At 33.8% G+C, this 12,227-nt stretch overlaps 1 protein-coding gene across 6 annotated transcripts; it reads right to left on the bottom strand.

The window, feature by feature from the left end:
- Positions 1-220: 220 nt before the first annotated feature.
- On the bottom strand, positions 221-10,726 carry LOC124824168 (Alkaline-phosphatase-like family protein). 6 transcript variants are annotated; one of them, XM_088094481.1, is made up of 18 exons: positions 10,456-10,725; positions 10,274-10,373; positions 9,979-10,023; positions 9,711-9,878; positions 9,510-9,594; positions 9,317-9,423; positions 9,028-9,108; positions 7,749-7,801; positions 7,567-7,669; positions 5,890-6,033; positions 5,415-5,511; positions 5,042-5,267; positions 4,856-4,949; positions 3,716-4,723; positions 3,022-3,114; positions 2,610-2,917; positions 2,302-2,432; positions 221-523 (listed from the first exon to the last, which is right to left on the bottom strand). In XM_088094481.1, the coding sequence occupies exons 1-18, from the start codon at positions 10,578-10,580 to the stop codon at positions 456-458; spliced, it is 3,036 nt and encodes a 1,011-aa protein (XP_087950607.1). In that variant the 5' UTR covers positions 10,581-10,725; the 3' UTR covers positions 221-455. The 6 variants fall into 6 exon arrangements, 4 of the variants coding, with proteins under 4 accessions (XP_087950607.1, XP_087950609.1, XP_087950608.1 ...); XM_088094482.1 differs by having other exon boundaries at positions 227-523; positions 2,610-2,893; XR_015780814.1 differs by lacking the exon at positions 221-523 and having other exon boundaries at positions 2,064-2,432; positions 2,610-2,759; positions 2,863-2,917; positions 10,456-10,726.
- Positions 10,727-12,227: the final 1,501 nt, after the last annotated feature.

Genomic DNA, 12,227 nt, shown 5'->3' on the forward strand with positions numbered 1-12,227 from the left:
GAATGTCTAATTTACCTTGGTGCATAATAGGTAATGTAAATGACATTTTGTCTTTGGATCACAAACTTGGATGAGTAGATGATCCTCATGACTTCATAGATTTAGGGTTTTATCTATATATGATAATAAATCGAATTAATAATTATCCATACAGATATAATATCTAACACAACTATATCTTTCTTATATCTCTAATTTACAATTTCATGTGATTATATCATTAATTAAAATATAAACAAATCTTAATATTCATTTTAACTCACTATTTTTTTACTCAACTACTTGGAACAAACAATCCTTTGAAAATAGATATTTATTTAGTGCTGTATTTACTTCTCACTAATTTTACACACACTAAAAAATAAAGGCTATTACTTCATGCACTCCCCACAAATATTAACTACACCCCCACAATACTAGGAAAATATTCAAACATTCTTCACGGCTACGCCATATCACCACAGCACCTCACTGCTACAGAGGAGATAAAACGTTGCAGAGATAGAAAAAGAGAGGTAAAACGCTGCAAAGGAAGATAAAAAAAAAGAGATGAAATGCATAAAGGAAGAAAAAAAAAGAGATAATGCATAAAATTTATTCCAAAAAGTTTTTCCAAAATGTATTTTACGTATTTGGAAAAACTCCTTTATGAAACATATTTCATGTATGGATTTTCTGAAAAACATATTCAAAAAGACATTATATACATTTCAGAAGAAAATCTGTTCTGAAAATCCCATTACGATAAGTTTATTCCAACATATATTTCATTCGTTCTAAAAATTCTGTTATGAGAATCTCAACTTGGTTTTGAAAATCTCGTTCTAGAAAGCTTATTCCAAGAAATTTTTTAAATATATCCAAAAGTCATTTCTATGGAAGATAAAATGATCATTTTGAAAACTTGAGGAGACATGAAGAAATTGTGAGGTGCAGGAGGTAAAAGCCGAAGATCAAATATCTTAATCTGGTAAAGAGGTCGGCCCAAATTCAACACACTTAAAGACATGTTTGAATGTAATTTTATTGATATTTCTCGTGAGAGTTATGAAGCCTGGAGGAAAGCCTAGATAGAGCCCTAGTGTCAACTTCGTGGTTCGATTTATTCCCTCATGCTAGCTTGCTAAATTTGATAGAACCAATTTCATATCAGGATCCAATTATTCTGAATCTTTTGCATCGCAAGTTTAGATTTGACGATGCATGAGTGGATAGAAATGATTTAAATGGTGTGGTATAACGTGGTCTAAATTTATGACTCAAACACGATAATTTCCAACCTAAAGACGTGCTCATAAGACTTGGATCAGTGGTGGCAAGAGACCAGAAACAAATTTCGTGATGATATTAACAATCTAAGAAGCAATTGAAGGTGCCCAGGAACTTGATTAATGCAGAGTTTGTTTCAAAACTTCAATTAGAGGATGTGGTAGGCGACTTGGCTAAGAATTATTTTCTCAACCTTTATACTCTCTAATAATACTTGTTAGTGTTTGAGGTTAAAAACTGTTTTAATAAGGAGGTTTGGTTCGATCAAAGCTACGTAAATTTATTTCCAAACCTAATGTATGATGTATCCATTTTACTTAAATATACAAAGCACGCTATCCTAAACTCACATTTGCTTAAATATACAAATTTATAAAATTGTGTTGATTCAAAAATCAATATCACATGCACATATTCAAGCACTAAATTTTTTTATTCTAGATTGTCCACCTCATTCGGAGCACTCGACTTGTTCATTAATGCAATCCTTGTAATTATGTTTTCTTAAAATACCAAATTTTATTGACTCCTCACTTCAATTTGATCTTTTAATGTACTAGAATACCCATGCTCTTTCCGTTAATTTATAACACTAATTTAATCAACTGAATGACTCATGACAGACTGGGACCATTTTACTATCCGTTTGATTCAGCTCAACCAAACTAGCCTTTTATAATCTTTTCCAAACTGATTAATTGCCCCACCAAAGAGCTATTCAAATTTTGCATTTGCTTCTAGATGTTCTCTAGATTTCTCATTTTGCAACGAAGATATGCATACCTCAGCCAGTGTGAGTTTAAAAGTGAAAATATACCAATCAGTTACATTCTCCTTTAATCCTCATCAATAGATTACAGTTCTACAGTAAATGATTAATTAGAAAGACGCAGGGGCAGGTACAGTGAACAATCAGATTATAACTACCCTCCTCAAAAAAAGAAAAGGCAAAAGCAATATTTAGTTAGAGTCAAAATTTCTTTTTCACATTTTAATACTAATTTGTCCTTAACTTAGATTGCCGTCACGTACCTTTTTCCTTGCTACTTAAGGAAAAACTCTTTCTCAGCCAAAAAAGAACAATGTATGTATAAATCACGGTAGCAACTACAATAATGGCGCCAATATAGACACATGCAGTGGCAGCACAGACGTAAAGGTACCTACAGAACAATTGAACAAATTGAAAGTGTTACTTTGCAAGGTTATATGGTATCTATAAATGCAAGGTCAGAAAATCAGAATAAATCCCTATAACTTATAATTCAAAAAATCACTAGGGATAATTCTGTGATTAAATCATGCATCAACTTTAGACATAGGATTCAAGGAAAGCTCACTTGGGGGAAAAAACACTCCAAATAAACAAGTGATTCCTCATCAACAGCAGGACAATTGTGTACACAGTCAAGAGAACAGAATTTATGGTCAGTGGTACCAAGCACGGAAATCCAAGAAGGGTCTTGAGAATTTCTCCAGAGTTTCCGTTCCTGATAACCAGTGGATAGATTATGGCCTTGACAGAGATGTACAGGACCATACTCAGAAAGAATAACATCGGGGATGCATAAGTAATGATGAACATTAGAAGACCTGAAAGGAAGGTTGAGTGACTTGAAATTCCCTGCCAATGAAAGGTAATGCCTTGCTGAGGAAATAGATATTCATGGACAATTAAAATCCCAAATGTAAAGTAGAAACTAATATACTTTTTCTTTAAATAATTACAAAAAGAGAAATGGGAGACATTACAATAAAAGCTCCAGCTACGTCAATTGTAGCTAGTGTATTACTATTCCCAAGAGCAAAATGGCCTGCCATTCCCAGATAGTACAGAGCAGTAATCTAAAAAGAACACAGTATCAGCATTTTAAACACTCGTTAAGCATTAAAATTTAAAAGGAAATGCTAGATGTGAATGAGCAAGTACATATAACATGGCCTCGCACAGTACAATTACTTAAGTTTCAACTGAAGCAAACTCATACTTTTAGAACCACTTAATTCAAGTAGAAAGTAAAGTAAAAGATGAAAAGATCATTTCTAAATAAAAGAACCTCGAAAGTCAATTCCAACTATGAATATTATACCATCAAAATTAAGAATAAAACGTATATGCTCTAATAGTGAAAGATTTTTACACTACCACCTAATAAAAAATCACCATATATAATAAGTTTATTAACTTCTAGAATAACTACTTTAAAAATAATACAAAACATGATTTTGTATTTGTTGACAGCGTAAAAACTTTTACATTGACAGTGCATGCCTATTAAGCCCTGAAATTAATAATTGGTATATAAAAAAAGTGAACTTAAATTACCCTATATTAGAATCCAGGTCAATGACTCTTAATTGGCACCACACTCTGGGACCCAAAACTAATGTAATATCAAAATGAAAAATAAAATCCACCATTTATCCATGAAATCTTGCAACTAACCTCAACCCACTGCTTATGGCATGAACCACTGGAAGAAAAAGTAAGCATGCTGGCCAAGAATTGAATAAAGAGCAGCAACACAGGCATCGCATTGATGGATTGTTGAAGCAACAACTGCAGCAGACACCAGAAAGTTATGTACAAACATCCAACTATGTACAAGGAATCCTTCAATACCAAAATACGTGTCATGTTCTGAATTTCAACAGGAACAGAAGCAGACACGCAGATGTTTTTCCTTGAGCATATTTCAGGAGTTTGCATAGGCATAATCCATGGCAAAATCAATACAACTGCAACAGTGGTGATTCCCAGAACAGCATAGAATACTTGTATTGATAAGTTTGCGTCATTATTATATGGGATTGACATGTCCTGATGTTTCACAAAATGCTGTAATACCAACAAACCAGACATAAGCAAGCTGAACCAAATCACTGTTACAACTTTTGTTTTAGACTGCAATAGGTACAATATAGATATGCCCAAAATGATGACCATTGCACATGATGCTATCTGAATCAAGTTTATATATTGGTTGCCAGCCTGCTCAAGCCACTTGGCAATGTCAGGAAGATTAGTCCAATTTACACCACCTTGATGCCAGCCTCCCAAAATTCTTCCAGTAAAAAGAATAAGGAACAATGAACTTATTTGGCATCCTGATATATTTCTTTTTTCCTCTGTTGAACTGAGAACATCATGTGCTTTATTAAGACCCAAAGACTGTATTGCTTTACGAAAAAATAACAAGTTAATTGTAGATGTTAGGAAATTCCAAATATAATGTTCTTCCTCAATCATGGAACTTGATCCCATACTGATGACAAGGATCAGGATGCCAAACAAAACGAACACATCATCAAATTTCCATGGCTTCAAATAATTTTCATGATCTTGCATCTCCCAAGAAGGAATTTCTTTGTGGATGACAAACACAAGTCCCAAAAGTATCAAGCATGATATGATCAAAGCAGCAACTCCAAGAACAAGTAAATTAACTGGTTTCTGCACAAACACAATCATGATGAAAAGGAAATGAGTTTGAGAAACTTTAAAGAAACAAAGCAGTTAACATGAGATAGTGGTTATTGATGCTCTTAAATAATATTAAGAAATTTTGAGTAAGATCACACATACATCAGTTGCTTTGTGTGATAACCACTCACTTGCTGAACTCAGAAACTCATAATATGCGGCAACAATGCTGTTATAACCTTCTGTACCATTAAACCTAGAAAAACAATGCCAACTAAAAATATTCAAAAATATTTCTAGTGGAACTGATTAAAAGTTAAATCTAAGCAGAACAAACTTGTCTAGTACCTGGAGAATACTTTAGCCTTCCAGGCATCATGGAGAGTAGCAGCATTTACGTACAAGCAACAAAACAACTTCTCCTCTCTACCTTTACATTCACTGATTGTGGGTTCACTGTTAGTAATGAAGGTGTCACAGAGAAGATTTCTACAGGATAAACCAGGCAATTGTGCTTGAAGTAATCTGAACAACTGCCATGAGTTCAACTGCAGTGCCCTAAGCTTTTGGTCATCTAACTCCCCAAAGAAGCAAAAAGGATAAAATCACGTAATTTTACTGTTAAAAATTAATATGCTTGATGAAAGCAGATATCAGAAAATGTCATATCACCTGCTGTATTCTTCTGTTAAATAGACAAGCATAGACAAAGGGAACTAACCTGTCAGAGAGTCAACCATTTGAGAGATCAAAACACCAATATTATTTTTTGGAATTGGCACGCCAAAAAGTAAAGCTAATGTTGGTGCAATATCAACCTGGTGCACAGTAATAAGATGTAAATTGCATACATATTTGACTGCTACCCATGATCTCTAGTTAAATGGTATTTTGTCATTGACTCCGGTTAAACTGTATGATAGATTCAAGATTTAAAAACAAGCAGAGAGTGCTGAATAGTTAGATAGCAGAATAAGTTTCAACAGGTAAGGAGAAAACTCATGTAAAGACAAAGAGTTTCATTACATATGGATGCATGGCGACAGAAGCAGACTAATACACTGAATGCAAGAAGATTCCTTCATGGCTTGCAAACGAAGGTAAATACATTGAGAGTCAAAGAAGTTAGGAAAATTGTCAACAATGGTTAGTCCTGGTATGCTACAGCCTACAAACATTAAGTATAGTGTTATTACCTGGAAAATTGTGTCAGGATTGGATGAGGAATGGTGAAAGGTATAGGGTTTTGGCCCAATAAATAGGGCTATAGAGTCTGTTTCCTCGTAGGATGAACCCCCGTGATTACCATTCTCAGTCATTCCATGGTCACTGACTACAACCTGCACATCCATTTGCACAAGAGATTAATTAAATTTGAAAGAACTTGGTCTTTACAGTTTTAAATAGAAACTATCAAATGATAGCCACAGAAAGATATATAGAAAACATAAACTACAATTTAGAATAAATAACACTAGAGGTGCAAAACTACAAATGAAATTATAGGCACCCAGAAATACAGAAAATACAAGACAGTTCTTGTTTGTTTATTATGAACAAAACTGCTCTACCAATGTAGTAGGAACAGATAACAACAGTGTACAACAGAGCCAAGGCCTTTCGAGAGGACCTTTCTCTCCTAACCCCCTTTTCCAAACAATTCAAAAAACTACTCTACAACAACCTAAACACAGACTATATATAATAGTCTGTTATACAAGTTACAGCTGTGGGAGGTTATAACTACCTCCTTTATCTATTTCTCCTTGTATAAACCCTACCACTGAACCTATTATGAAAATTAAAATAACTATAGATACGTATAGTGTACAAAAAAAAGTGGAGACTTGAAACCCCATCATGCATTGATTTTTACTCATCCAAGAACATGTATTGGAAATAATGTAGTCATAGAATAATGTAAAAGGGAAGAACTATTTATTAATTAGGTAATACTGTAAAATTACATTCTCGAAATTATGTGTAATTACAATAATTTATATACCTAATATCTTGTTTCCTCTCTCTCTCTTCAGTGTACAAGCTCAAACATGCAAATACATCATTCCTGATATAAGCTATACCAGAACCATATAAAGAAGCTAAATACAATTAATACAATAAAGGAACTTGTGTTATCTGCCGCTTGAATCAATTGGTTATTTGAAAGATTGTCTATTCCAATTCTCTTACCAAATCCTTTAGGGCAGAAAGTTGGTTCTCAGCATAGTGCACTATCCAATTCAATATAGGATGAAGCATGCAAGAATTGACAGCTTCATCAATTAAGAAATTGAAAATGGGACATTTACCCTACAATACATTCTAAGAAAATTGTTAAAATCTGATTTTGATTCTACTCTCGGCAAGCTATGAATAACTAAAACTCATTCCCCAGCTTGGAATGGGGGTGTCAGGAATCAATCCTAAGATTAGGAGAAATCACCATATATCATTAATTGGAAGGATTACAATCAACTATTCTAATTTTATTTCATTTCTGTAATTTTGGATATCCTATTTATTGTTTTCTTTTAAAACTTTCTTCCTTTTTTCTATATAATGTATTTCTGCACGTATGAAATAACTTTCTTCATTATCATGTTCATCTTTATTAGAGTTGTCTTCATAAGTGGATTGTACTTTTCTTTTCTTTTCTTTTTAGTCACTTACTAACTCTAGTCAGTAACAGTTGTAGTTCTCTTATGGTTAGTTTGTTGGAGTATTAACACTGCAGCAATGGATATTCCTCCCATCAATTTTCCATCACCTCAAACTCCATTAATGTTAATGTCTTGAAATGTCCACACCACAATAAACAAGTCATCAATTCTGTAGTACACAATTCAAGCAAAAAAAGGATTGTCACAAACCAGAAGTGTCTTCCCATGATCATCTTCTAGATTTTGCAAGGTATTTATATGAATCGTCTTCACTACTTCATCCATTTCAAAAAGTTTTGAAGCCATTAACACACTGAAATAGTAGATATCCAAGTTAAGCTATGAGAACAGAATGAAATGGCATGCATAGAGTGAAGAGAAAATTATGATACCTGTTGCGCCCACCAAGATGTCCAACATGATCCAAGCCTAGATAATGAAGTATCTATAATAAATTTAGTAATATGTGTATAAATGAAATTATATCTTCACCATAAAGCATCACGCAATTCTGAACTAAACAAAATATCCACAATCGATGCTGCTGAAACTAGATAACATACAATTTTGAACAATCCTTGTACTACAAATGAAGCTTAAGACCTAACTTTCACTGAAAAGTTTAAAGGCGTCAATTTAGTGCGTATGTATATTCAAAAAAAGTCAAGAGTTGAAAGAAATCAGTTGATAACAAAGATAAAAACAAAGCATGTATAATCGAGCAACCAGTAAAATGATGCAGTATATGGTGTAAGTATTAATAAGTAGAACCACAACAAATGTATTTTTTTTTCCTATTTAGGTGTAATCACACAACTAGAGCCAAACCAACTCTTATATTATAGTTGATAAAATCACAAGTTCTTGTTAGGTATAGAAAGAGACAATCAACCTAACCAACTTACAGTTAATAAAAGGTAGTACTAATTGTCGTAAGATTTCAATTAAGTCCATCTAACAGCAACTTGGCAGTTGCCACTAGTTATAATAGTAAGAAAATGGTAAAGTTGATTTGGCTATCAAATATCACATGATCCCTGAAGTACATCTCTTAAAAAAGATTAGTGATATACCGATAGAATGAAAGGAAGTGAAAGGGAAAATGTCTCCATGTAATCAAACTGTTAAAGTTCCAAAACAAACCGCAGCAGTCAAACAGTCTCTTCTTATTTAATATTCAAAAGTTTACAAACACGTCCAATAAAATCATACTCAAATCTTTTCCAAGAAATTTATTTGTATGGAAACAGTTATTTTTCCCCAAAAGAAAACAGGGGATATAAATAAGTTTAGGAATGCATGAAAAAACTCAGAAATATGCAAAAGCACACTTGGAAAGGCAGACAACATATACACACTAGAAAGTGAAATTTATATCCAAATACGATACACAGAAATACACCAAGGCGAGCATACATGAAACCAACTGTTCATCAGTAATATGACATCAATAAAGCAACAGCCAATCTTTTGGGCACAAAAAGAACATGCAAATGTTTGAGGGAGGGGAGTTAAAACCTTCAGGTTCTATACTACTGACTGAAAAAAATAGGATAAGGTGCAGAGAAAATATATACTAGTTTGTAAATATCAAGTTATCAAAAAATGGAAATACAAATAACGTCAGCCGGAAACCAACCAAATTATGAAGTAGTCATAACAATCATTTACCAGAAAATTCCAATCATCTCTACTAAGCTCATCAACAAGATGTCGAGACACATTTTGATCCACTTGTACAGTATCTTTAACCTGTAGTAGTAGAAAGATTCAGAAAAACAATGTAAAATAATAAAGCAATCATACTATTTTATGTATAAGCGTAAAAGCATAGATACAAACAAGCCAAGTGAAGAAACACATTACTTTGTCTTTGTCTGAGGCATAAGAAATTATTAATGAGAATTTTTCATGGATTGAGAGGTCAGATAAAATATTTTCATTTTATAAGCAAACTTACAAAAAAGCTGGTAACTCCATCATGTCTTTCAAATAAACCAGGAAACAACTTGAGCCATGTATCATCACCATTCATGACCATTTTCCAACCAATCTTAAAGAACTGTGCTGCAATAAGCAAGTAATGGTGACATCTTTACTAACAAAAAAATGGTCGATTTTCCAACATGGGTTGCTCCAATAATACAACTAACCAAGAAGATTGTCTTCTAAATAAGCCTGGGTGTTAAAGTTGAAAGCCACATCCAGGAAACCGCCAATTGCTCCAGAAACCATGGCCTGGAAGTAGAAACAAAAAATATATGATTAATAGATGTCAGAAAAAGGAAAGGAAATCAATAAACCGCGTGCCTTCCTTGCTTACTTCCACGTTGGAAACAGGATAGGACACTAACCTTCAAACGAGGCATTGTAACAGTAGGAGCAGCAGCTATAGCATGATATCCAAAAGCCGTACCATTTGCCAACAATGACTGTGTATACGGCATAGCTTCCATAAAAACCTTGCTAGGAGGCTGACCCTTCTTGCCAAGCACAAATTCCGCCGGAAGACCATCAATAACCTACAGCAAAAACCATAGACCGAAGCTCGTGAAAAACCAAAACACATGAGCAACCAAATTAGACCTCAAAGAATACGACATTTCCGGAAAAGGTACATACCATTAAGACAAGTCGACCATACAAAGGAGGAACCTCGGATACTTCCTACACAAACAACATTTTCCAACTCCATCAGTGCACACACAACAAAGTTAGGAGCAGAAATGAGAATTGCATTCCATCTAATCAATCAATCTAAAACAACCATAACAGATCTCCAATTTACAGAAACTACGAAGGGAATGCATATATCACAAACAGCGATGCGAAATCAAACAAATGATTATTCGTAACAAGTAAAGATAATTTAAATATCAAAGTCAAACAAAGAGAATACGCGATTCACCACCACAACCTGATACAAAAACCTAAGGCTGTCTGGCGGAAGAGACGCATCGCTATGATTTGGGACGCCGTGGACATCGCAGGTCGGTCGTCGGAAACTCTCCGAGCCACTGAGGATGAAAGTAGAAAATGGAGAAATGAATAAGTGGAAAAGGTTAGTTACGAAATGGAATGGTAATATTATAGTGTTACCTGTGGCCGGTGAGAAGTGGTTTGACGGGGAAGAAGCCGAAAACGAAGATGGAGAGACCAATGAACTGAATGGTAACTGCTGCAACGGTGAATAGTGTCAGCTTAGTGCAAGAAACTGAGGACATTTCGTCTACCGACTTCTCCTCCGTCGAGGAATCCACAACGCTAGGCAGAGAACGGATACGTCACAGGGACGACTGTCGGAAAGAGGTTGGGTGCAAAAGGGGGAATTCTTGAATGCCACCGTGTCCTATTGTGTCATTTGCTAGGTACAAAACTATTGATATGCTAACATGACTTGTTAAATTTTGATGCTTTTTTTTTAATTTTTTAAAATATGTTTATAGTTATTAAAAATTAACAAAAAATTAAATTTGTTCTTTTATAAAATTTTATATATTTTTATCCTTAAACTTTAATTTGAATATAAATTTTTTAACTCATTAAATTTTGTTGACGTATTTTGTTTATAATTATTATTTAAAGTTTAGAGGATTTGTTATTATTTAGTAAACAAATCCCTATCTTTATGGGATATTTATTAGTCATTTGAGTTATTTAGAATTGATAAGCAGGTCATTAGTAATGTTTTTTTTTATTTTCGATATTTCAGTTGCCGTAAGGCATTATAAAGCCAACTTCCCATTCAATAAACAAGTAGTTTTTCTCCATTAAAATTCTCTTTTCTTGTTTTTTTTTTATATCTGGTATCAGAGCTTATATATGGAGCCTGATCCTTTTAGAAGCAACAGTCTTCTTGACAATGGTGACAGAAACAACATTTATGCATCCAACCACTCCGAAGTTTGATGGATCATTGGGCGATGCTAATGGAGAATATTTTGTGATCAAAGGAATATAGGGGATTTGTTGAGAATGGAATTCCTATTGTAGCAAGACATGCATACAAGGTGTATCATTCAAAGAGAGGATTGATCGATCATGGATACAAATATGTCAGCCAATCTAATAATGCTCAGGCTACATGCGATATCCCACCCTATTATACCAACTAATTGTTTCAGCACAACAAAGAAGTAACTCAACCCTGGCATTGCAGTACAGAGACATCTAAGATATAAAGGCTTAAATTCAAGAGAAGAACATGGTAAATGGATTATCAGAATTGAAGTCTCCTTTAAAGTTATGTGGCATGACCGGAAAACAACATAGAGCCTCATTTCCTAAGAAAAGTAATTGGAGAGCGACACAAATCCTTCGGTGGATCCACTGACCTAATTCTGACAGTAGAAAGAGGTACCTAATTACTTTTATTGATGATTTCAGTGGAAAAAATTTGGGTTTACTTCCTCATAGGAAAGGCAAAAGCATTTGTTACTTTCAAAAAATTCAAAATTCAGATTAAGAAATAGATTTAACTATTAATTGTTTTCACATTGATAGCAGAGGAGAGTTTATGTCACAAGAATTTAAAAATTAATGTGATAATAATGGTATTCGAAGACAAGTGACAGTTTTGCCTACTAACTACAAAAAAATTGTGAGTAGCCAAGTGAAAAAATAGGACCATTATGAATATGGTTCACAGCATATGCATGTTCTCAATTGAAGTACAACATTTTCACTCAAAGATCAAACTTCATAAGAAGTTTCGGTGGAGGCAAACTTTAGTATAGTACAGAAAAGACATTTAACGTCACCCTTTAGACGTCTGACCCTCGAATATCCAATGTAAAAAAAATGATCGGTGACATTTTTGTAAATAAAACAACTATTTAGACGTCGACTATGGAGGAGCTTGATGTCTAAAT

This window comes from Vigna umbellata, chromosome 7 (genome assembly GCF_029865625.1).
Source record: "Vigna umbellata cultivar VRB3 chromosome 7, Vumbellata_1.0, whole genome shotgun sequence".
NCBI classification, from domain to species: Eukaryota; Viridiplantae; Streptophyta; class Magnoliopsida; order Fabales; family Fabaceae; genus Vigna; species Vigna umbellata.